Here is a 27,446-nt window from a genome sequence, read left to right on the forward strand (position 1 = left end):
GAAGATTTAGGCTTTAAAGAGGGCATAAATAACATCTCTTAAAATCAAAATTTAGTAATGACTAAAGTGTAATCTTTGGGTGACGTTTTCCTTTAACACATGGAAGTTGCTCTACCCGGTGAGCTACAAATGCATCTTAAAGCATTCATCTTAATGCAATCATATGTGTGAATTTCTGCAGTGCTTTTGATTTCTCTTATGATAACTGTCAAGTAAACAAATGATTGATGATGGCATTTTAAGTTTAAAATATTACACTCATATAAGTCATACTTTTGTTATGATCCAGAAACAGCTTGAAATAAAGCCAGTTTACAACGATTGATGCACTTGAATTTAAAAAAATGTCGCTGAACTTCAAGCTAATCTAATAAATAATATCTGGGTTGTTAAGAGAGACACATTTTCCTGCATTCCGGTTCAAGATTGAAGGTTTTTTTTTTTCAACAATTCAGATCACCATTGTGTCTGATCGTCAGCCTGAAATGTCCTAACCAGAAGCTATAAACATGTAATTGAAACATCACCTTTTCAGTCAAATAGGCATGACTTTAAACTAGTCTGGGCAAATTCATGAGGATGACTAATCAATGAGTGAACGCGGCTAAAGAAGCTGTGTTAATCTCACTCAGAGTACACTGTTTACGCTACCAGCATCATGTGGTGAGGCCGGACCTGCCGAGCCGCATCTGGCTGTCCAACATCTACCCCTGCTGGACGGACCAGTGTCCAAACTGCCTCCAGCATCCATGATGGCCAGCACAGTACAGAAGCTGATCAGCTGGATGGACTGTAGGATTCCTATTGGTCCTTAAGCGAAGTTCTACATTTTTACCAGTGATGGGTGGAAAAAAATGGAAATTCTCAAATTAAAGACGAGAATTAAAAACAGGCTGTTTCCGTATTTAAAGGGGTTTGTCACTTAAATTATAAAGGAAATTAAATATTTAACTCAAGAGGGATCAAACAAATAGTTGTGGTTGTATCTGTCCTGGTTCGAAATACGCAAGACGGTTCTTCACTTCCAATGAATACAAAGTAGGTGAATGGATTTTAAAAATGTTGTTTTTCATGCAATTAGTGTGACTAACTAATACTATAGTGGTATCAGCAAATAAACAGTATTTGCTTCCTGTTTCTTTGCTTATTCATTTCCACCTGAAGTAGTCGCAATAAAAGAAACCATAAAAGGAAACAATCATTTAAACTGCCAGTTCCGTAGCACACTTTGGTTTATTGCACAACATAACATAGGAACGGTGGACCTCTGAGACAAGACGGATATTAATAGGAAATGTGTTACACTGCTGTTGTTCTGTGTTTTTGTCCCACAAGGATACAACCAGGAACTTGCACTAAGGATGTAAATTGTAATTTTCATGAATTTTTAATTGCAGTTTTCATGAATTCATCTTTAATAATTTATCTTTTGGTTTCATTTGTGGGTTGTTGTTTTTTTTTCAATCCCATGTTTTGTTAATCAGCATTTATATAGACTGATAATTAATAATCTCACAGAAATCATAACTAAATGTAAAACTAGTACAATAGATAAGATGGGTCAGGTTTTAGGTGCGTAGTTTTCCCATGTTCAGCCAGAGAGGAATGAAAAGACACCCCTCGCATGGCGGACCACACCTGGAAACTGAATGAGTGGATGTATTTCCCTCCTCTACCATTGGTCTACATGCATGTGCATGTTGTTGTTGTTGTTTTTAGTCAGCAGCTCGCTCTGTGTGCTCCAAATGTCACATCCCTTCCAGTTCCAGTTTAATTTTCCTTTCTCAGGGCAAACCATGTGGGTGTTTGCATGATTTGTCAGCAGTGACCTAATTGAGCAGAACATGTTAACAGGAAAGGATGCGCTGTGTTCATCCACTTAGAAAAGGAAAAAATGTCAAATGCTGCTGCTATTTAAATCCAGAGGTATATTAGGAAAAGTTACATGTACAAATTACTCAAAATTGTGGTTATTAAATTATTGTATTTAGTTATCGCCCACTGCAGCTTAAGCTCCATTCACTGAGGAAGGCCATGATAGACAGTAAAAGGCTCTGGAAGGCCAAGTTTGAGTCCTTTGATTGTCTTTTTGTTAATCTTATAGCTCCAGAATTATTTCTCATGCTCGAATGTAATCTTTTATTCTGTATCATTAAAGCAGTGTTGTAAAAAGATCCCAAATGTCACACCTGAGTGAAATACATCCATACAAAAGCTACAGTAATGTCTAAAGTAGGTAAAGTAGTGTATATGAAATGTACTTAAAAGACAAATTTCACCCCAAAATTATACTTCAGTCATCATGTGCTCACCCTAATGTGGGCCAGGTGAAGTTTTGTGGTCTGTAAACATGTCTGGTGCTTTCACAGCAAAAAAAGCATTGTAGCAATCTCCTAAACAACTGAAGGAGACAGGTATGTGTTTCTAAATGTAGCTACAGTGCATATTTCAGCTTTTAATGGGTGTAAATTAAGACTTTTCAAATCAGTTTGGGATCCCAGGCCTTGACTTAAAACATTTTTTTTCATTTTTTAAATTGTTTTTTTTCGTTTGTTTTTTACATATTAAAACAAATCCCTGTCCTCTTCTGTTGTTTTTAGGAGAATGGTTCAGCACCGTTATGTGGGCTACAAAAACCCCACCTGACTTTACCCATTAGCATGAGATTACGTAGGTAATGAATTTAACATTTTTGGGTGAATTCATCCTTTAATTTACACTCAATACATTTAGTCTGGGGGGAGTTGTAAAATGAGTTAAATGACTGACTTCGTGCTATACTTGAAATGAATGGGCCATTGATTTGAACTCTGAATGAGTCTCAGCTGGCAGCCTGCAACAACTGTGTTAGCATGTCATCAGGAAAGTAACCAAAGAGCTGTTTTGTAAATAGGCCACAGCTTGGACATTCCTCTGTCCACACACACACACACACAGACACACACACTGACGTAAACAAGGAGAGGAATGGTCACTCCTGCTGCTGGCACTCTCTCCACTACAGTAGGGTGGCAGTAATGTTCCAAGGCGCAGGCGAGTCACATGTAGAAACACTCAAGTGCTGTAGGCGGAGAGGCTCCTCCCCTTGGTAGCTAGTGTAGGTACAAGACTTACACATCCAAGCATGTGGCGCTGCAGCCTGTGCCTGCAGGCCTTTCCCCCTTTACATTGCAGCTACTGTTGTGTAATCCACCCAGTTTACCCAGCACTGACACACCAACATGCACACACCTGCATAAAAAAAGAAAAAAGAAAAAAGAGAAAGAAGCTATAGAATGTCTGCTCGCAGTGTGAGCTCAGACTGGCTGAGTGAGCGTGCTGCGTAGAGGGCGTCTCCCTCATTGCACGCGCGGATAGAAGTTAGGGTCAGGAATCCCCTCTTTTCTCCTTATCAGCATCTCAATTTAAATATTTGCCCGGGTTTAATATTTTGCAGGTGGAAGGCTGAAATGCAAAGTGAAAGCGGAATCACCTTTATTGACATTGTGTAAAGTTAATGGGACACCAGCTGCAGGTCTGAGGCCTTAAAGGTGCAACGGGTACAGAGTTTTAGTTTCGAACATTCAAAGATGAATGAACTAAAATCAGAAAAAGAGTTTTGAAGGCTTGGGGTGCACAGGACCGTATTGGGATTACGTAATCAGGATACAAAAAAAAGCTAAGTGTGTCATTGTGGGGTTATAATTAGATTACAGATCACTGAGTAAAAGAGGGATTTTTCTTATGGAATACGCTTATTAGTAAAATTAAATATAAGTCATCTTATTGATGTTTACTTTGTCTTATCTTTATTCACATGTTTGGTATTCAAGTAATGCATAAGTTACTGCCTACATTTTTAAAAAAGGAAATTAGTAACTGTATCGGAAAACATTTTAAACACAACCCTCCCAACCCTGTCCATGTATCATGTTGCAGAGATATCTATTGCAGTGAACGTGCTAACAAGCTAGCCTTGACCTGTCCTCCCAAAATACCACCCCGAGCTACCAGTACCGGCCATTAGTTGCACGGCTATCTGAGCTAACTAGCTTGTGGCAGCTGCAGTTAGCGGTTACTCTGGTGATATTCTGCCCCTTTTAGACGTCATGCTAGCAACAGTCAAGCTTCTGCTGTGCTTCAAATTTCGTGTACTGCTCTGCTTTGTTAGCATCTTTAATACATACACGACAGTAATCTTATGCTAGCTGATAGCTCAAGCTGTCATTTTCTTGAACAGGTAAATTAGGTCTCCAAACTATCGTTTGTGAAAATGTTGTTATTAATAACATATGAAAGTATCAAACTTGCATTTAAGATGAATTAGAGTATTTAAAAAGGAGTTACATCAAAGACATCAATGAGTTGCAGATATTGTTTGAAGTTAGCAAGTTAAACAGCTAGCCTTGACTTGTCTTATCTCAAAAGACCACCTCGAACTCCCAGTCCTGACAGCTAGCTACACGGCTAACTAGCTAGCTTCAGCTACAGTTGGCACCAGTTAGTGGTTACTCTGGTGATATGAGCTGAATCATCATGAGGCGGCGCTCGCAACAACAGTCACCTCCATCAGAGAACTGGTGATATGAGAAATTATTACATTTGTTTGTTTCTGTTGTCATTTTAAGTTGTTAGTGTAAAGTTAAATCCGTCTGTTTGGCCTTATCTGACAGTTCTGCTGTGCTCGTGTCGTGTTTACTGCTTTGTAGGCATCTTTAATACTGCACAGTGAAATGCTATGCTAACTTCTAGCTTTGGGTAACTTAAGCGGCCATTTCCTGTAACAGTGAGCTCATTAGTGAAAGCATTGATAAAAGAACACCAAACCTTCATTTTGGATTTATCAGATGAACACCCTTTGAAATAATATCATGAAAAACACAGTTAAATTGCATGTAAGCTAACGTGTTAGAGAGCGGTTCTCTACTTGTACTACCATGAATTAACAGAGGAGGCCATTTTCTTTCACATTGCACCTTCAAACACGTGAATGCCAAAATGTTTATTTCACAACACAAGGACAGAATGTGCAAGAATGACTATTTTAAGGTTTCACTTTCTGTCTTTTTTTTTTTTCAAACAACAGACTTAATTGTACCACGTATACCCAAATACTACTAACTCATGAATATTAACTGAAATGTTTTTAACATTTGAGGGGCTTGGTTCGGACCCCCACTCTCCTGCATTCACCGGCTCCTTGAATCCATATTTCAGTGTCACTCATAAATAAATAAAAGGCAAACTGCGGGGATCAGTGACAATGTTTGGGTCGACAAGTACAGTGACAACGACTTGATTTTCCACACAGTAGCTCTTTTTCACTCCCCACCACCAGCACCACCACCCTCCCCACCCCCTCATGCAAGCCTGGAGGGACCCAAGGCACGGCCCTTATTATGATTTGATGAAATAACCCCCTCTGCCTCCTTTAAGCCCATCCCTTCGCTGAATGTACCCAGTGATCATCATGCCACTTTCATAGCCTGGTGCACTTTCCACGCTTGGGAGAAAAAAAAATCAGGAGTTGAGCCCACATGCACCTCCAAACTGTTTTTTTTTCTTTTTTTCTTGTGATTTTTAAGGGAGATTTTATTTAGAGGCGGTGCTTGTTGGCTCCGGAGTAGCGTCGTAACGACACTTTTTCTCCTCAGTCCCTGTTAAAAGAGTTAGACCAGGGCCAGAGTTGGTGCTGGGGGGTCGCTTTATATAGCTTAGTAATTTTACTTGGGGGGTATAATCGCTTGCGTTTCTTTCTTTCTTTTTTTTAAAATCCCATCTTTTCCTTTTCTGTTTTTCTATTTTATTTTTATTTCTAATTTTTTTTTCTTACTTTTTTTTCCTCCTTGAAATATCGCCACTCTCTCAACGCACGCTCAAGATCTGAAAGCCCTTCTTCGGAGGATTTTTTTTTTTTTTTTTTTTCACCCCCGTCTTCTTTTCAGATCATGAACAAACTATATGTCGGGAATTTAAGTCCTTCGGTCACTGTCGAGGACTTGAAGCAGCTCTTTGGGGAGAGGAAGCTGCCAGTGGCCGACCAGGTCCTACTGAAATCCGGCTATGCTTTTGTGGACTTCCCCGATCAGAACTCGGCCATAAAGGCTATAGAGACTCTTTCTGGTAAGTGCGGATTATTATTCTGTTTTTGTGTGTGGATAAGTGATGCTGCTTGGTGACAGGAGGGGGGGAAAAATCCACAGTGCCGGGGGTCAAACTGCAAGATCAGGGGTTTTTTTTTTTTGGTTTTTTGTTTTTTTTTTTTAAAAAAACGGAGAGACTATAAAGCACAATAGCTCAGCGTGTTCCGAAATATGTGACACACTGAAATCATTGCTTGGGTTTTTATTCTCTCTGCTTTTCGGGGAGAAGTGTCTTGTGTGTGTGTGTGTGTGTGTGTGTGTGTGTGTTTTGTTTTTGTTGTTTTTTGTTGTTGTTGTTGCGATCACATCCGTGTGTGTGCCATCAAGTAGTTTGGATGAAAAACGCTCGGGCGAAATGTACGCTCCGACAAAAAAATCGGATAATTTATCGATCATAGGACACACTCAGGGCTTCAGTGCCCGCTCGCCCTAAAGAAGAACACGAGCAAAACGCGATTTTTACGCGCACTATAACCTGTATATTTTTGCGTGTGTGGAGGAGATTCCGATAGTGTGGGGCGCTTTTTTGTACTTTGCAGATCGCCCGCTGGAATGTATGGGATGGTCTGATGGTTCGGGTAGGCATAATTATTTTTCACTTATTTTTTATCTTGATTTTATTGAAGGGAGCAGAGCGACGCGAGCGCGGAAAACTTGTCAGATCCATGTTCCCCTGGTGTCTGGCTATGTTTTTACGAGGTGTCTTGGAGGTGGGTCACGGGGGTCCGGAGGAAAGAGCTAATAAACAGGTAGCTGAGGGGGGACGAGGTGAGACGCTAATTCCGTGCTGCGCCAGGCCACTCTATAATAGTAACGAAAACCCCGTGTTCGAGCCTCGCCGAAAGGAGCGCTGACTGAAACATTTTTTTTCAAAAAGCCCCACGGCTGGGTCTCAACACGGGAGAATTTAAGAAAACACCTACCTAGGATAGAAAGAGTACAAGCCATTCTCCCTTTCAAACCATCTCATCCTTTTGATGTTTCTTTACAGAGAGCAGGGAAGGAGAGAGAGAGAGAGAGAAAGAGAGAGAGAGAGAGAGAGAAAAAAACACCCCTCATTGCACCGAGAGAGGGTTGTGGGAGTGGAAAGCATGGCTGCCCATTTCCCCCTTTTACTATAAAAGCTTATCATGCTTCATTTTTTTGGCAACGATTGCCTCCATGTGTGACCCCCCCACTCCAGGTTAAAATAAAAATAAAAATGTATGAGGGGAGAGGAAGAACAGTAATAATGCACGTTTCAATCTAAACGTAACACTGGGTTGTCCGCCGCCGTGCGCACAAACGCGCCCCATGCTGTGGACTTCTTCTTCTTCTTCTTCTTCTTCTTCTTCTTCTTCTTCTTCTTCTTCTTCTCTCGTATAGCCTGGCTTTGGCTTTTTGAATTGGGGGGGGTTGGACGCACCTACTTGGAGAAGTGATTCAACGTGTGTCTTGTGAAGGCCTACCAGCTTGCATTGTTACTTTTTGTTTCTTTCTTTCCAATGGCACGCAGCTAATGTTACACTATCAACTTTCGTCCCTACAGGTAAAGTTGAATTACACGGAAAAGTGATAGAGGTAGACTACTCTGTTCCCAAAAAACTAAGGTAGGCCTACAGTCTCTCTCTCTCTCTCTCTCTCTCTCTCTCTCTCACACACACACACACACACACACACACACACACACACACAAAACGACCCCCGTCTCTCTCTCTAACACACACACACACACACACACACACACACACACACACACACACACACACACACACACACACTACGCCTATACTGTGCCCCATGGCAGACTGTGTGACCTGTAGGCTTCCGCTGTGAAATATAGCAAGCACGTTTTTCCCTTCTTTCTCTCGGCTTGTGCGTGTGATTTTTGTTGTTGTTGTTGTTGTTGTTGCTGCTGTTGAACCAGGCTGCTGTTGGGTTTGTCCCCCTCGCTGGTGGGAGTGTATTTGCATGGCGATTAAAAACAAAAGAGAGAAAAGCGACAAAAGAAACAGTTTTTCAGTCCCAACACCACCCCGCACACACAACACACGGTGGCTGCTGCTGCTGCTGATATCGCGTGATCTGCAGCTAGGGCCTATCCCACTGTGTAACATGGACACACACACACACACACGCACACCAAGTGCATACATGTTAACAACTGCGTAATAATTGTGCCTCACGTATAGGGCTGCGAGCAGATATGGCGGCTTGCGCATGTATGAGCTCCCCCTCCACCTATATGTAGGCGATATAAAGTTAGCTTTCATTATTGACTGTAACACTGCAATGCACGACGCATTGCATACCAATCAAATGCCCCCCTCCTCTGCTTACTATATATACGTGTGTGTGTGTGTGTGCGCGCGCGTGCATGTGCGAGAAAGTCGTGAGTGTTTGAGCCGATCTGTAGGCCAAACTCTAAACCAAACGATCACGAAACCACTGATATTTTGAGATTTGTGTGTGAGTGTGTGTGTGTGTGTGTGTGTGTGTGTGTGTGTGTGTGTGTGTGTGTGTGTGTTAGTCGTCACCGTATATCCACGAGCTTTTAACTGAATGGAAAACAACAATTACCAGAAAAGAAAAAGCTTTTTTTTTCTTCGCCGTGTGCGTAATGCGTAGTACGCTGATTCGCCTGTGGAGAGATACTATAGATCCACGCCTTTTCACTACAATGCCTTCAGCTGTAGGGAAGGACTACCTTGCGTGACAAAAAGGTAAATATTCAAGCCCCTTGGGTGGAACACGTGACCATACTTTATGCGCTTCCAGTATACTCCCCTCCACCCACCCACCCTTCAGTGCAGCTACACTTCCCTGCATTACAGCCCCCCGCTTCTTTCTTTCTCTTAACGCTGTGCCAACACTGTAAGAGAAAAAAAACAACGTATGTCCTGAAAATATCTATAGATCGAGCTGCCGTGTCATTTCCCCGCTCCACGGCTCGTTTTTTCGACAGAGACTTCCTCTGCGAGGCTGCAAGAAAGAGGGAAAAAGGCGCAACATGGTGTACAAGCCTGCGCCACTCCCCACACTTCATGTGCACGTAGGCCATGGCAATGTTGGGAGAGCCTCATAATGGCTGCCATGATGGGGCCAAGCAGCAGCCACACACTGCTCGGCTATAGGCGGAATCAGATGGAGCGAAGGGGGGGAAAAAAAAAGAAAAAAAAAAAAAAAGGAAAATTTCCATACATGTGTCTGCATGTGGCCAATCGGCTCGCGCGCGGAGCTGCAGGTCGTGTATACGCGTTGACAGCAGCCACAATGTTCGCCATGTCAGTGAGGTCGACACAGGTGTTCATTTTGTAGCACGCGCAGAGTCAGTGGGCGAAAAAAAGCTCGCGTGGAGGTGTTTTTTAATTCGGTTGCCAGAAAAGTAAACAGTTCTCCTCGCAGTGACGATTTAATCTATTGTGAAGGGTTTGTTGGCGAAGACATTTGCATTCATTTAAAATTTGAAACCTCAAAATGCGTATTTTTTTTGTCCTGAGGTGCACGAACGTATTTGTGGTAATTTAATTATGTCTACATGATACGAAAATGTTCAATGCCCTTAATGTTTAATTTTAATCTGTTAGATTTTGTTTGAAACTATAATTTATATTTTGTGACACACCTGCAGACCACAATTTTATTATTTCTAAACATCGTATTTAGATAAAAGTGATAATAATCACAAGTGTTGTTGTGTATTTAATTCATATTTATATGTGTGCAGGGTTGGTGTGAGTGGAACATGTCTGAGAAGTGAACTATTCACCAGCTCTTGTCATGTAGGAAGTTGTGTGGCCTCCTGGCCTCACTGAGTTTTGTGAGGCTGCTGTAGTTTCAGCTGTGTGTTCTGTTTGTTGATGTGTTTTTGGTTGTGTATTGTTGTGTAATGTCTCCAGTGTGTGAAGAGGCACAGCGGGATGGACAATTAAATTATGTCTATTTTTATGGACGAAAAATAGGATTGTTTATGATATTGTCTTTTCAGAACAATTTGTTTGCTAATGAGTTTGTTCTGGGCCTTTTTTATGATTATTATGATTCAACCAGAAAAGAAAAAAGTTATGGATTGTTGTAGTTTTGAAGTCCTGTTTATTATTTAAATCTTCTTTCGCTTGTGTTCATTTTCTATTTTGATATTTTAAAGTTGTTTTAAAAGCTACAACTTTAATATTTTTAGCAGAAGTAAACTTGCATTTTGATTTTATTTGCAGAGCTTATTTAATTTTTAGAAGATTGTGGAAACTACTAAATAAATTGCGGCACTGTATTTGTCCCATTCCTGTTAGGTTTTTACAAATTATGAGGCTTGTTTTCACTAAAATGATTGATTATATTAGTGTTATAATAATGTAGGTTACCCAATATGAATTCATCCTCCATTTCAGTGCTGACATGACTGTCATTCAAAATTAATCTGCCATGTTTTCTTTGAGTGACTAAATCAATTTTCTGATGTGTGTTATTTAATTATTATCACCACCTGAGCTTGTTATTTACTTGTGGGTTTAGAATATAATCTGTTAAATCATTTGATGATGAACTAATCAACACTTGAACATAGCAAACAAACACAAGTAAATGAAACATTAGAGAAAATAAATAGATGTATGTAGGATGATTATAAATGATTCTTAAGGGCACATTTATAACAACTAAATTTGATTAAAAGAATGGATTTTAGTTTGATGAGATAATTAAGTTATTAAATATCTTTCTTGCATATTTTTAACACTGTCTTATTTTGACACCACAATACTTCCCTCCTCCTTGTTAAGCCTCTTTGTCGAGCAGAGCCTGTGGCTGATTCTCCGAAACTCACGAGGAAACAGAGTGTGACTCAGTGTTAATTGATATTGGGTGCTACATAAATGATATGCAGTGTTGTTTGACTGTCAAATAGGTGGTGAAGGTGTAGACAGAGCGACTATCATGATCTCTTCGTACACATTTTAAAAGCTGTCTTCCTGGGGAAAAAAAAGATAAATATGTACATGTTTGTTTGCTTTCCTCATCTAATTATCTCTCTCTGCCGCTGACCTAACCCCGAGTGAAAATGTGCAGGTGATGAATGTGTGATTGAGCGCTCACCTTCCATTAGGCTGTTGCACTATAAACAACTGTTTTGTGCGCTCCACGTGAATCTGAGTTTACAGTTTGGTAAATGGATTTCTGAGACCCCCTTTTCCTCATGAAAGGACACAAACCCAAGCCATGGGTGTAAACATCTGCATTGCACCACAGTGGTGCAAATGCAGATGTGTGTTTTGGGCTGTCGGTGCACACTGAGTCACAACTGTGAAACACTATAGCCATCAGTTGATCCACTCCGAATCCATTAATACTCCCCAGTTGATCCTGGGTGGAGGGGGAAGCTCTCCAATTCAGGCTCTGGTTTTGTCTGGACTGATAGCAGGAGGCGCTGCACTGCCCCCCTTCTAAAGCCACATCTGCTGCACCCTCCTCCTGAGTCCTCGTGTCTCCCCTCACCTGTCTGTGAGGAGGGATCGCTCGGTGTGATGTGTCGTGGAGTGACCGGAGGAGACCCTCTAGTTTGCTAATTTTCTGTCATAAAGAGCATTTTCTTGGTGGTCCTACAGTTGGTCCGTCTCAGGCTTTTTACCCATGAAGAGATTCATCGCGTAGAAAAATTTGTGTATGACTGTAAAAAGGCCGAATGACAGATCTTCATCAGCACCTCCAGGAACAATGACTATTACGCCAGGCTTTTATTTTGAGTCCCAATGCTGCTAAATCTGTACAGCAATTATTAACTTTTTCACAATGTGCAGTTGTGTATTTTCCGCAGACTCACTAGTGCAACAGAGTCTATCGCTTAAGGGAGCAGCAAGATTAAATGTGAGGGCATTGTTAATTCATCGTGTGTCTAACAGAGCTGTGGGATCACTGTTAAAGCTCCACGAGAGTTGGGATCTCCAGCACTTGCATGTAGCATCGCAGCAGCGGCAACCGTAGAAATTCTCCACTCAGTATAAGCTGCCGTTCACATTCCTCTCCAACCTGTTGCATGACTAATGTGTTGCTGCAGCGTTACACTCATTACAACCAGGAGTGATCAGCTGGGTGACTCTCGTGAGCTGCAGTGAGGAGGTGTGGAAAGGTGGGGCCGGGATGAGGAGGATTGCATTTCCGTGGTAAATGCTACATCACTGAAATGCACTGTAGATGAGAGAAGTTAAACAGGAGATGGTTTCAGCTGAGGGACGATGACGTTGTGTTTGGTTCAATAGAAGATGAATGGGGCGCTTCTTCTACCTGTGCTATTATTTATGACCCCAGCATTACACATTACCTCTCACGTATTCCTGCTATTGAATCTTGAGAGTAATATAGAGACAGGCCACAGCAGACGTAAAATAAACCCTCATTGATTGGAGATGAGTGGCATAGAGCCTCCTTGAACTGAGTCACTGATGCCATTTTTCTTCCTGTTCTTCTTTTGCTTGTTGAAGGCAGCTTCTGTTCATAGGAGATCAAAGTTGTATTTCTGCACACTCTTAAAATCGAATTTCTTAGAAATAAAAAGTCCTTAAAAAAACTTTAATTTATACCTTTCTGGAACGGCACCTCCATCAAGGCCCAGCAATCATGTTTTGTACTCACTCATCTAAACATGCCTAAAAATTAAGAACCATGCATTATTCTCAAAAAAGTGAAAGGGAACTGTTGAAAAGGCACTCACACTGTAAAAGAAATAAGACTCTGAAGAATTCCTGGATCTGGTTCATGGGATCTATACTGACTCATCCTCCATCCAGTGGTAGCAAACTTACACAAACTTTACTAAAGAGGAGGCACCTGTATGTATAAACTTGAGTAAAAGCAATAAAGTACAAGCACTGAAAAGTATTTAAAGTATAAAAGTAAGAAGTATCCCCCTGAAAGACATTTCTCTTGGCTATTTCTGTGCAAAGTTAACTGAAGCTCATGTCATATTGATATAATTTAAAGAGTGTTAAACTTAAAGGTAGAATCAGTTGATTTGTCTGAAAAAGATAGGTGATTGTTGATTCTCACTCTCACGATGTCAAATACCAACATTTTGGGTTGGTAAAGCATCTCGAGCAGCAAAAAACAGAGAAAACAAGAAAATCCAGGCAGACGGCTGCAGGGTTTCTGCAGATATGAGACACTAACATGTCTTTTCTCACCAACCTACTCTGCCTCTCTTTCTTATGCACTGGAAGGTTGAAATCAGTCTTGTGAAGTTGGTAAAAATAATCCATTATGCCCCTGAGATGTATTAAAACTACAGCAAGGAGCCTGTTTGAAAATAAAAATGTAAAGAGTAGAAAATACAGAAAAGTAAAAAAAGAATGTTGAGAACAGATCCCTGAAAATTCGAGTTGCAGAATTCTAAGTGCAGTAATGTAGTATATTATACTTTGTTTCTTCTCCACATCTGCCTTCATCTAAATTTTGTGGAAGTCAGTTCAGTAGTTTTTGTGTAAACCCTGCTGACAAACCAACAAACACACAACTGGACATGGGTGAAAACATAACCTCCGTGGCAGGGTAATAAATTCAGTGTGGACAGGGTGCGGGAATTCAACCTTTTCTTTTGTATGATTTCACTTTCCGTCTTCCAGGAGCGCATCAGACAAGTCTTTGTTTGTTATTTGCCACCATCGCAGTCCTCTCCAGGATAGACCGACGCTGTTTTGAGCAGATGTTCAAGGATACTGTTTTCACTAAGCAGGGTTTGATGAATTGCTGGAATCTTAAATGTGCTGCGTGTGAATATTTAATGAATTATAAAGCATGATTATGAGTTGTTGCAGTTTGTACCCGAGTTCTTTTTTAGGGGGAAGTAATTTGAAGATGTAACAGCTGTTCCATCTCTCCTTCCTGTTCTGTGTCCTGCTGTTGCTCGGCCTGTCTCTTAATGTGTGTGTGTGCAGCGTGTTTGGAGTTGCGGGGTGTATATGCACATGTATGTATGTGAGGACGACGCCAGATGAACAGAAAGAGCTGTGGTTGAATCCCAGCTGAATGCTACGTGCCGGATGTAAACTTAAGTGTTTGTCACCTGTCAGTGTGCCAGCACTCCCAGTGGGCACCCAAGGGTGTGGTCTCCGTGGAAGGTCCGGCAGCTGAGGCGCACAGCAGGTGGCATTTCTCCCCGTCCTTGTCCCATTTCAACACCATATAACCCTGCCGACCCTGCTGGAACTTTAAAGCTCTGATGGGTCTTGAACAGGTGAAATGAATACGGCGAAAACTCCAAACGGCCAATCAGAGCAAGCCGGGGGGGCTGTAATGCTTACACACAGCCAATCCTTCACAAGTGGGTCGAGTGGTAGGGATCGAAGCTCACGTAGAGGCTCTGTGACTAAGCCTCGAGCTGGGAATGCTGTTGGCCTGAAGAGTCAGCCAGGTCAAATGGTCGTCTTAATCTGTTGCGTTGGACCTTCACCCCCTTGCACATTTTGCAGTCTCTTACCTTGCTTTTAATGTCGCAGGCAGAGGCGCACAGGCACAGGGGCCCTGTACCTGGGTCAGAAGGTGACAGGGAGGTTGCCTGTTAGTATAAAAGATGGATTACTGAAAGGGTCTGACATGTATGGGCCCAGATCTGTGTGACGTGACTGTCAATCTTTCTTGTTTGAAAGTCAGTCAAATCATGGCAAAGAAGAACAACGTACATAAACAACCACAAATTGACAACAAAAGGGCCACTAAGATACAAAAAGAAACAAGGACATGCAAAAGACCACAAGGAGCTAAATTAACAACCAAAAAGAGACAAAAACAACTGGATTTAGCTTTTATTTAGTGAGTCCCACAGAGATCACAGATCACTTTAACAAGGGAGACGGGCCAGCAGCATGGCAGCAAAAACACAATACCATGCTCCGATCAAACATCTGCACACAGAAGACATGGACCCAGTGGATTTCACCATAACTTTAAAACTGTTCATTGGTAGAATAATCTGAAGTCTGCAGGTTCCTCCAAGCAGTGGGTACCAGAGACCTAGAAATGTGCTTTTCCCCATTTCAGTTCCGAATTTGGGAACAACAAATCACTTCAAGTTTTCACCCGTGTCGGTTTGTTGGTTGGTTGGTTTTTCTGCAAAAAATTTCCACAAAACTGAGATGGATCTGTGGCCGTCACTGAGCTGCTGACCACAAGGGGACAAAAAGCAAAACAAGATAACAAGAGAGCAAAGCAGCCATAAAGAGGTTCAAAGTGACCACAAAGAGATGATAGATAAAAAGAATGACCATAAAAAGACAATTTAACACCAAAGAGATGAAAAAACCCACAAGGAGATAAATAAACAACCACAAAGAGACAAACACACACCACATATACAAAGAGATGAAAAAAGACAGAGACAACAAATGACTACAAAGAGATGCAAAGTGACCACAAAGAGACAAAAATGACTGCAAAAAGCTGCAAAATGACCTCGAGGAGACAAAGAAATACACAGAGATGCAGAATAAACATAAAGAAAGGAAATAATACACAAAGATGAGAAAAAACTCTGAAGCTATTTGACCAGTGGCAAAAAAAAGACCACCAAGACAAACAAAAGAGATGTAAAATTACCACAAAGAGACAAGTAATGACTATGACGAGATGAAAAAAGATTACAACAAGAAAAAACAAACCACAGAGACAACACCTATAATAAAACAAAACAGAAACCAAAAACAACCACAAACAGAAAGAATTGATGACCTGTGTCTGTGTCAAGGGACACGTCTTCCTATGATCTGTCTATGGTATGACTGTTAGGAGTTTCATATAGTACTACTAATTGACATTGTTTCATATTAGAGTATTTAAAGAAGTGTCTTTGGCATCCATTTATTACACTGACAAGGCAGTGTTACCAAATATAATGTACATTTTTTCATGGCCAAGAAGCGGGGCGTCAGATGTGCAGACGCAGTGTTCTTATGGCGGGACCCTGCTTTACTTCATGTTTCAACAAAAACTGGTTTTCAGTTCCTGTTTAACGTCAGTAACCCTGTCCAAAGTGAGTAGGGTCTCTACACCCTCTAATGCATATTTTAGAAAATGCAACAGAGAAAGAGCTGCAACTGTAGGAAGCCCACGTCATGTGTGACATGGAGGGTCAGGGGACGTGGAGGAAACTGACTGACAACTGCTCAGTGCAGCGTGGACAGCTGTGTGGAGCTGGAGCTAACCAGCCATGAGCAGCTACTGTCAGACTCTGTGGAAAGACAGCGAGTCTGGTGGAGAAGGAGCACATTTATGTCTCTTTGCGAGCATCACTGTGGATACCTGTGTTGTCTCTGCAGACAGATTGCATGGATTGTTTTGTCTACATTTCTCTCATGTAGTGGGAATGTCTTCTGACATTTGCAGCATCTTGATGTGGGAGCAGAACTCTGCCACTGGTGCTCGATAATACGCGCGTGTGTGTCTGTGTCCATGTGTGTTTACAGGTTGTGCTGTATTCACTTCTAACTGTTCCAGGTTAGGTTCTCCACGTTGCCATGGGAACCAGTTTTGAGTGTTTTGCTTAGTTATAGAAGGAGAGCCTCGAAACGATGGAGGCTTTCAGAAAAATGAACCGAAAGTCCTCCAGTGTGCAGAAACGACGCGCGAGCTGCACAAAAACAAGAAAAGTTAACAGCATGCGACTCATCCTACAAGTCGTCATTATAATATCTTCTGACATCACTGTCAGGATCCTGTGATTATTGCTTGAATATGTTATGCACTGCTGTCAGTTTAGGGACCCTGTAATTTCCACCCATTTCCCAGGAGAGTGGAGGCTGCCTACTGGTTATAGCTGCGAGCGCTGGTCCGCAGTCCAGGCGTGTGCTGGTGGCTCACGCTATGGGGCGGTGCAGTGGTCAGAGTGCTGATTTTATATGACAGTGAATACATAGCCTAGTAAGGTGCCTCAATAAAAATGCCAGTGTAAAGCTATCACTTTATTGAAACCCTCAAGTGCTCATTTTCTTTCCACAAGAGCGGCAGGAAAATCTGCAGAGTGGGCTGTCCGTCTCTGTCACAGCCACAGCCCTTTTGTGACCTTTCCTTATTCATAAACCCACTCAGAGCTGCCATTTCCATCCTTTTCCATATGTAAGCAACCAGCAACGGAAGCTGGGAAACCCCCCCCCCCCCCCCCTTCATCTCCCGACACAGAACAAGTCATCTACAGTGAGGTCGGCTCACAGCTGAGCCCAACACAACCTGCAGCACAGTCTGATCTTTGTGTTTCCTCTGTCTCACACTGTCTCTGACGGAAGAGGAAGTCATGGAGAGGACTTCCGAGTCAAAGACACGTGCATGCCACACACATGATTATAAGCGGTGTGCGTGTGTGCTCTTGTGTGGGCAGAAATGAGCACTGCTGATAGAGGGCAGCATTTCCTCCCCCTGAAGCTGGCTCTGTGTGTGTGTGTGTGTGTGAGGCTGCTGCTGTCCTGAAGTGGATTAACCCCTTGCTCAGCAGACAAGGCAGTGACGGAGAGCGAGTATTTTCTCACAACAATCGCTAATCTCAACCTATCACCTGATTTTATTCCCTCATAGAATTTGTATCCTGCCTCCTGACCACTAGTCTGATATTGACAACCTAGAACAGGTTTTGGGGCACCTGACTCGCCTATATTTATTTAGCTTTTCCCTGTTCCCTATTCCTATTACCTAGCTTTTCCCTATTTTGCCCTATTCTAATATCCAGCATTAAGTGACAAGCATGATCAAAAGAAACTGAAGTTTCATTCTGGCTCATTATAAGCCCTGGTTTTAAATTTGTTTTGTACGAGAATTGATGAAATTACCAGAATTTCTTTTACTGTGAATTCAGACGTTTGGTTTTTTTTTAGTTTTCATTTATTAAAAATATTAACTTAATTGTTTTGTACTTCCTTATGAAGTTTTGTTTACATCTGACCCTTCTTAAGAAAGATACATCCATTTATCCATTTATTAAAATATCCTCTGCAGAGGGAGCAAGTGATCCTAGAGGTCATTTACTGACCATGTAGATGAGTCCAAAAAAAAGTTTGGCATCTTGAAAGGTTATTAAATCCTCACAGAGGACACTGAAGCAAAAGTGACCATGTTTCATTTGAATATATCAAGCACTGAGCATGAGCAAAGTAGAAGCCATTAAGGTAGAAACTGTGAGGGTTCCCTTTATGAATCAATGCTGCAGAACGTGATGGCGTAATCATAAAGCCTACAAAGCCCCTGACTGCCAACACAAGACATGTGCGATATGAAAAGCTGGGAAATTCCACTTTACACAAGTTTATTTTACAGCGGTTCAAGAGTTTTTGAACATGTTAACACAGTAGCTATTTTTAGCTGCTGGAAATGTGTAGGTATTTGAGAGTTAAGGAAAATCCCAGTGTCAAGCAGGAGGAATTTCTTGACTAATAGATAGTGGCTTCAATGTAAAAGACACAATTTTAAATCATCTAAAGCAGGAGTCTCAAATCTCAGTTTACTGTTCTGTCTCAGACATGAGATGAGAAGGCATGCAGTCACATTAAACTCCATCCTGTGTTAAAACCACCCACCTGGTCAACTTTTAGACTCATTTTGATATGGTGTCACACGCACTGTGGTAACTCAGAGGTCCGTTGGTCAAAGTGTGTATGTGAGTGTGTCGTAGGGCTGCACAAAAAATTGTTCCTGTAACATCGTGGGACATGTAGGATATCAAGTAAGGCAATTTAATTAAATTAACTAAGTCATGTTACGACTTCCTTGCGGCTTGATCCTAAATGAAAACGTGAGTGGTTCTTATTTTTAATCACTAATCTACAAGAAGTCGGTCTTGTTGCAGCCTAAAGTAATTATTACAGAAAATATAGGACTGAGGCAAAAAAAATCTGCATATGAAGAAATGAAAAAAAAAAAATTCAAGCTTGTGTGTAATAAAGAAAAATATATGAAAACATGTGGTACAACCAGCAGCTTGTTATCTTAGGTTAGCATAAAGCTAATCCAGAAATATGATTTCACTTAATTTTTTTCCTTTGGATATAGAGAGACTTGCTCCTTCCTCATGTTTGTAGTTTTATGCTCATCTAAAACCACCGGCTGCTGTCCCCCGTTCATATTTAACTCATAAATATGTAAGCAGTATTGATCTCGTCAGTCAACTTTTGAACTACTCCTTTAATGATTTTGATTCCTGTTGTCGAGTGGAAAAGAAAAAAAAACGTGCTCTCATCATTGCTTAAATTCTTCGAGCCGTGGCAGCGGTTGCGGGCTGTCCTCCACTTTCATCGGAAGTTTAGTATTTGTGATATGAAGCCTGTTGTTTTACGCAGCTGTGCTTGATCCCGACTATGATTTGCTGAGCTCAGAGATGAGTCGGGTAATGTGGGCCAGGCAGGTGCTGGAGAGAGTCGGACAGCTCCATCTGCCTCGCTGCCAAGTGACCCAGCACATGCCAGTACTGCCAGTCAGTCGCAGTGTAAGCGACAGACAGAGCATGTACTTGTGAGAGTGAAAGAAAGAAAGAAAGAAAGAAAGAAAGAAAGAAAGGGGAGAGTTGCAGGGGACCCTCTGGGAGTCCTTTTTGATTTTATCGCACTGAACATCAGGTTGTGGGGAGAGCCGCTGCAGAGGGCTGAGCACACAGACAGGACCCGTGAGCGAATGTAAAAAAAAAAAAAATGTAAATAGTTGTTGTCTTGCTGACCCTTGTCTAATATTTCCCCAGAGGAGGAGAATATTTTATCTGGAAATGTTCAGTCTGCACAAGTCTCACTGAACAGTCCGGGTTCCCCCGCGGGTGCAGTAGCTTCTGCAGTAGCACGGCTTGACTGTACACAAGGAGCTCACACGCATATAAAACCGACTTGCATGATGCTAGAATACCATCCAGTTGATTGATTTACTGACTGATTGATTGAACGATTGATTGATCGTGCATACGTGTCGAGGATGTTTACAAGTCCTCGTCTTCCTCCAAAGCAGCACCCCTGCAAACAACATGATGACACTGATTGATGAATCGCCCCGTCCATGTCAGGTTAAATGAAGCACGGGCTGACACAGATCCAATTAAAACTGAAGCGCGCCCCCATAGCAGGGAAAAAAAAAACTTAAAGGTGCATTATGTAGTTTTGGGGGAGGAATTTAAATCATCCGTCCTTTAAAGGAAAATGGTGTTGATGTTTGCAGGATGCTTTTTATTAGAAACCTTGCTAGCTTCAAACAGTATTCTGGGGAGATTATTACACTCTGAGGACCACTTGTTTATTAATTCATGTAAATGTTACCTAATGCCCCTTTAAAGACCCCCCATCTTCAGCTCACCAGGATGGTAAATATTTGACACTGAAGCAGCCATGCATGAGTCTTTGTCGGAGGGTTTGCAAAAGTTGACAGGGGTCTTTTTGCCTCGTCAAGACCAAAACAACTTATTTTCCCCCTTCACTCTGTGCATGTTCAAGCGATGCTCGCTCTCATTAGAGGTGAACTCCTGTCACCCAACAGCCACACACTCTCCTCGTCCCGCCTCGATCCCGTGCATTGTCTCTCCTCTGCTACTCACAATGCCACTGCTCCCCTGGCACGGCGCAGCAGCGCAGCACGTTAGCATGAGTGGGTGTAAATAGTGTACGACTCCATGTTATGTACTGTAAGCTGAATGCGAGCCGCCCTATCAGATAGTGTAACAGAGACAGGCAGTTTATTCTTAGTAGAGTTGTGGTTACCGCGAGTGGAATTCTTCGACAACAGTAGACGTCTGTGTGTGTCCGTGTTCTTGCATATGTGCGTGTGTGTGTTTGTACAGTGCCTCTGTGTTCCTGCCATTCCCCAAGCGGGAGGCAACAGTTCATTTCAGAGATGGTTGCTAAGATGGTTTTGTTTTAAGTGGTGTGAGGAGTGACTCCAGGCGGCCTGGTTTCCGGTCGCCCGACGTTGCGGGAGGATAAATTAGAGAGATATAGGATGACAGGCTTCAAAGGACCAGTTTGATGTCACAGAGACAGTGGTGGAGATGTGGAGCCACCGAATACACTGGAAGAAAAGTCTAATTTAACAGGACGGGGGTGTTTGTTCTCCCATTTGTCAAGTGTAGCCGTCGCACCCTTTGATGGCCGACTCGGGTGCGCTTGCGGATCATTTGGAGTATTGCTGCTTCCTCCCTGTCACCGCACATCATCAAAGCTGGCTTATCCCTCGTGATTCACACAACCCAGGTCCACACACACACACACACACACACACACACACACACACACACACACACACACACACACACAGATGGGCTCTGATGTGATCAAACGTCAGCGCAAATAACAGAAATGCCACTGGACTAAACCCAGCTCTCATTTGCTTTTCAATGACGCTGATCATTTGGAGTCCACTGCTGCGCATTTTACCCTTTTTCCCTGTATGTGGTCTGATTATGAAGAATCATTCTTGATGCTGTTCTCTGAATTGCTCAGTGCCTTCACACTGACTCAGTGCTTCTCCCAGGAGATGTTGAGGCTGTGTTAAAGGTGCACTACATAGTTTTGGAGGAAGAAAAGTAAGATTATCATTGACCAATTTTTTTTGTTTTTTGCCTAAACAAACTAAATCAACAAACTCTCTTTGACTCGACTGTTTAAACTGAATAAACAAACTGTCTGTAAAAGACATGAAATTTCATAATGTTGTACTTTGTTTACGTGTGGCGGACCCTACCACATTTTTAGCTTCAAACAGTGTTCTGGGGACCTTATTTTTCCTCAGAGAACAGCTTGTTTATTCAGTTACGGAAAAGTAAATATTTCTGAGTTTGTGTTATTACCTCATTAATATTTTAAATATGAATTTCTTCTCCAAAACTACATAGCGCTTTTTTAAAGACAGAGCAGCCAGGTTTTTCAGGTCACTCTCTAATAGGCCGTTTAACTTAGATGGGGTGTTTGTTAAAGAGGGGCAACCAGCCTCGTGTGTTTCCTGCCGGGAACGATGAAAGCAGCCGGCCTGTAAACGCTTGCAGATTTGTTTTGGTGTTTTTTGTTTTTTTTTGCGGAGGAGAGTCGTAAGCCCCGGGCACGGCTGGAAATAGTTGTTAAATTAGTGGATTGCACCCTGAAACATCCCGTCCTGCAAATCAGTGGTCGTCATCTTGTTGTTATCGATCTTTTGATTTTGAGCCTCAGGTGGTCCCCAGCAGTGGGCACATGAGAGGTCGAGCACTTATTGTCAGTTAGACCTATCATTAGTAATCAAGGAGACAGAAAGCCTTTTGAAAAGACATACATTTGCAGTAAAAATTAAAATCCTGGACAGCCAGTGATCGAATGTAACTGATTATATTTATATTATATTAGTAAGTAAGTAAGTATATACTATGATATACTTTATATAACACTGAGAACAATTTACTTTTTGTATTGTTTGGTAATTAATTATACTGTAACATTTTGAGCAATTTGTACTTTTAATATGCATTTCCATGATTTGCTACTTTATACCTCCACTACATCCCCTTTACTTTTTATTCACTACATTTATTTGATAGATTTAATTATCGAATAAAGTTACTTTGCTGATTGATGGCTTTTTCTCATAATGCATACAGGGCTGCAACTAATTATAATTTTTATCATTGATTAATGTGCAGATTTTTTTTGAGATTCACTGATTAATTGTTTCGTCAATAATCTGACAAAAATTGTCTCTTGCCTTTTGTCAAACTACTAGTCCAAAAACCAAAGAATCTTAATTTACTGTCATAAATGAAAAATGAGAGTAGCAAATTCTTACATTTAAGAAATTGGAACCTGCAAATGTTTGACATTTTAAATGTGAATGATTATGTGATTATCACAATAGTTGGAAACTTATTTTCTTTTGACTGACTAATTGATTAAATGGCTAATCATTTCAGCTCTAGACATGTAACCATCAGAAAGTGTTGTGGGCAGGATATTGAGAGGAGCAACAGAGTGGTGACTATAAACAGAGAGGCTGCTGCAACAATTCATTTTTCTACAATCAGACAAAAAAAATCCCCCCACGGATTCCAATAATTGGAAAAATGCTGAATATCTGATCAGTTGGTTGATTTGAACGTTCAAAGAGAGTAGTTTTTATTTTCTGTTTGTTCCTGAGGGTTTGGTGCTGACAATGATTTTAGATTTGCTTTTTATTTTCAAACCTCACGTCTGTGTTTGTGTGCTGATGCGTTCACAGACTGTAGGATTTTGTCAGAAAATCAAACCTGGAAGACGAACAATAATCAAACATAAACCTTTTCGGAGGCTGCAGCTTTAGCCAGTTGAAGAATTGCTCTGTCTTGGCAGAAGCTTGGGCTCCACTCACTGCCTTATAGTGACATACGTAAGAGGTACCGACAACAAACCCTTTCCCCCCAGGCTTTTTTTTTTTTTTTTTTTTCACAATCACCAATAATTCTCTCTTGCCTTCTCTGTCTCACTTTAAATGCTGCCCACACAGCCCCGCGTTTCCACCCGCTTCCCCTCTGCTGTGGAGCTCAGGCTTCCTAACTTGCGATATCGATGTCAGCTCAGGATATTTACTCAGGTATTTATCGCATATTGATCAAGGCTGACACCCCTGTGAGCGTCTCCGATAATTGAATTAGTTGACGTGTTTCATTCCCACATTGCGCACCGGCCTCCTCCAAACTGTTTCCTAGTCCCTGTTCTCATTTTAAACAAAAAACACACAGCTCTGAATCCAAACCATCACTTCCTCTCGAGCCCCCTGCCTCATTTCAGAGAGTAGGTCAGGATTTGGAGCCATTTTAGCTGCAGGATTAAAGTCGGACAGGGATAATGCCACTTCAGCCACTTGTGAGTCACGTGGCACAAGATGATCTAAGGTTTTGGGAGGAGCTGTATTTAATTCATGTATTGGAGGCCCCTTATCCGTTTGACTCCACCTGTTGTGGAATCGGACACCCATAAATGTTTAAAACACTGCTCTTTTACAGACGAACATAAAGAAAACAGTCACAGGGATGAGTTCCCATCGTTCATTTTTACACCCCTCTGCACACAGTGACTATAACACAGTGTCATGGTTCCATTAATGCGAACATAACCTAAAATCTGTATGTGATGTCCCCCCGGCCTATAGTGCGTCCTATATACAGTAGATAATCCCACTGCGTGGTTAATCTCTGGGTGGTTTATTGGGACGACTACACTTTATTTACTTTACTGTTCTTCACTCACTTATGTCAGATTGCTGTTAGTCTGCAGTTTGTTTCATCTCTATCTCATCATTTTTGCTTGGATTAGATATTTTTGATGTTTAAGCCTCCAAGTTGGAATCAAAATGACATACTGATAAATAAATAATGTGGATAACAGTTGATCTGTGCTTTTATTCTGAAATGTTTCATATTAAAAAAAACTTAATCCAGTGACTTTGTGCCACATGTTTTTGATTGTGTCCAAAAGTGTAAAATTTCTGTGGTTTAATATTTCATTTGGCCTTCGGTCTTACACACGTGTCGACCCTAAGGTGCGCAAAAGGTGTTTAATATTTAAAACGTTATCAAACAGTTTTGCTCCATCTACGTCCATGGCAACATTTGCAGTAACCAACGGCGTCAGTTTGTGTTGAAAAGTGTCCAAACAACAAAAATGATAAGGATGAATAAATAGTTTTTTAAATGGTCCTCATCATACGTGATTTTAGGCAATGTAACATTGGGAGGTCAAAGTAGATTTTCACCACTCTGTTGCATAAAAGATTGCATAAAGCACATTAGTAGATAATTGTTTGTAAATGAAGTCCATGACAATAACTCCTCCGGATGTTGACTGAAGCAGAGCCTGAGCTGGTATTGTTTCTTTTCGCTCACTTCTGGCCAGAATGCTTATGATAGTGGAGGTTCTCTTCACCTCCAACATATGGACAGGGATTAGGGATGTTATGCACATTTTACAATTAGAGAATATCTGTTGTTTCAGTACAAGTACACTGTGTTCTCTTTCTCTATTAATTCACTTTTATTTGCAGCTAGTTTGGCTTTCCTTCCTCCTGTTCTTGTATGCTGAGCGGTGGGTGGGGTTGATTTATTACATCTGTGTTCATTTTTTCTTTTTTTTTAAAGGTGGGTCAGGGTTAGGTAATAATGCAAACAGAAAATGTCTCAACTGAGAAGGATCCTATAAATGTAAATAGTAAAGTAAAACTGAAACAAAAATGAAATTGCATTCAGCCATGAAATTCACTTTGTTAAGAATTTTGTCTTTCTCTTTCTATTAAATTTATTCCCTAAAACAACGTAGAGCTCCTTTGAATAAATATTTCATGGCTGCAACTCACAATTATTTTCATCACCACTTTAACCGAATATTATTTCCTTGAATAATTTACGAGTTATTTGGTGCGTGCTTCCAGAGCACAAACTGACGTCTTTGTGTTGTTTGTTTTGTTGGACCAATCCAAACTTAAACCAGCGGAAAACAAACGAACAAAATATTCAGTTGAGAGACAGAAGACAAAAATAAAATGTTGCTGTTCTTTGCTTCAAAAATTATTCAAACAATTCAATTATTAAAATTGTTGGGATTTAATTTTCTTGTCAATTAATTGACTTGGTTAAAGTACTTTATAATTACTAAACACTAACTGTATTTAAAAAGATATGTAGATTAATGCTGTTTGATTAAAATCCCGGCTTTGCAACCTTAATTTTAACTTTTAAATTTACTTTTCCTTTTTCCTTTATTTAACCAGGTAAAAGTGAACAGGCTAAGACAAGTTTCTAAAATATGACTTTTAAGTAAACATATAAGCCTGAGTGCTTCTTTTCAGCATATTTTAAAATGTTTTAGATGGGGCAGCTTGAATTAAACTTCCTCATGTAGCCCTCGGCCCGGCTCTGGCTCTCGACCCTGTGTTTGAGAAACGCAGCGCGTTCTGCTCTTTCCAAAAAAACACCTCGTCCTGCCGCTGTCTGGAGAGTGAGGGCTGCTCAGTGACAGCAGTGACTGGCAGGGGTGTCTTTTTTTTTCTTCCTCTTCTTTTTTTCCCCCTCTTCTTTAAAATACGCTGCTTATTGACTGGGCTCGCCAACAAGGATGAAACTTCGCTCGCCTCCTGCTTGTTACTGTACGTGTTTTCACTCCCGGGTAGAAACTTCCCTTGCAGACAGGGGGAGGGGAAAGAGATGAGGTAGTGTGTGGTTCATGTGTGTGTGTGTGTGTGTGTGTGTGTGTGTGTGTGTGTGTGTGTGTGTGTGTGAGCTCTCTCGAGGCAGCTGGAGGGAGCAGTGAGACGGGCCGAGGGAGAGAGAGAGAGAGAGAGAGAGAGAGACAGAGAGACAGAGGGACGATGAGAGACAGGCTACAGACGAGCCGTAGACAGACAGAGAGAGGAGCGAGGCAAACTGTTTGAGGGGGTTTGCATAATGTTGAGTGGTGTGTGCGTGCGGTATTGATCCAGGTTAACCCTGCCGGGACCTCTACCTATAGCAGGCGGGCTCAGCCTTCCAGCTACAGTGTAATACCTTATGGTCGGCAGATTAAAGGATGAGACCTAAGGAACAGGCTGCACAACTCAACATAAAGCAGCAGCAACAGAGGCAGCCATGAGGAGCAGCTAGCAGCGGAGCCGCAGTATGAGCTGGTATCCACCTGTCAGTAGCTCTTAGTGCTGAGGTGTGTGTGAGAGAGAGGAAGACACAGAAAGTACATCAGTGTGTGCATGTAGAGGAGAGAGTATATAGACACACCAGTTGGCTATACATTAGTGTTTGAGCTGCGTGTGTGTGATTGCGTGTCAGCTGCGTCCCTGCAGGCTCGCTGTGTGCCTGTCAGTGACAGTGCTGCTGACTAGGTGCTTTGTGACGGGGGCTCAGAGGAGTCCTCAGTTGGCGGAGCAGCAGTGTGGAGGAGCAGGCGAGTGTTTGATGTGCGCAGGACAGGACAGGACAGGACGGAACAGCGTGGCACATGACTTCGCAAGTCTGCTTTGAATCATCTTTCTGTTTGTTTGTTTGTTTATTTAGTCAGGAGCTTGTGGCTCGGTGGCACACGGGGGGGGGGAGTGGTTTCCTCTGCTGAAAGTTGAAGTGTAAATGGTTGTAATTGCAGCTTGTTGAATGTTTTGAATGATTAGCAGGAACCGGTCTGCACAGGACTGCACATAATGTTTCCTGTCCGTCACATTAAGTGGCCTGTGTGAGGTTTTCTGTTCAGTTGTATGTGTTTGAATGCTGCTGGAAGTTCTTATTGCTCTATACACTCACTGGCTGCTTTCTTAGGTGACCTTGTGATCCAGTACAACAGCTCTGCATTGAATTCTGCTTTCACAATCTTCAGTTTCATGGAATAGTATCAGAGCTCCTGTGAAAAAAAAAGAAAAAGAAAAAGAAAATGGTTT

At 41.6% G+C, this 27,446-nt stretch overlaps 1 protein-coding gene across 1 annotated transcript in view; it reads left to right on the top strand.

Moving 5' to 3' along the window:
• Window positions 1-4,422: 4,422 nt before the first annotated feature.
• igf2bp2a (insulin-like growth factor 2 mRNA binding protein 2a) overlaps window positions 4,423-27,446 on the top strand; it is a 62,274-nt gene continuing 39,250 nt past the window's right edge. The window contains exons 1-3 of the mRNA XM_037110777.1: window positions 4,423-4,559; window positions 5,925-6,102; window positions 7,651-7,711. Of these exons, the coding sequence (XP_036966672.1) occupies window positions 5,928-6,102; window positions 7,651-7,711 (236 nt within the window). The 5' untranslated portion in view covers window positions 4,423-4,559; window positions 5,925-5,927. The remainder of the gene's footprint in view (window positions 4,560-5,924; window positions 6,103-7,650; window positions 7,712-27,446) is intronic.

Source organism: Acanthopagrus latus, chromosome 9 (assembly GCF_904848185.1).
Source record: "Acanthopagrus latus isolate v.2019 chromosome 9, fAcaLat1.1, whole genome shotgun sequence".
Taxonomy (NCBI): domain Eukaryota; kingdom Metazoa; phylum Chordata; class Actinopteri; order Spariformes; family Sparidae; genus Acanthopagrus; species Acanthopagrus latus.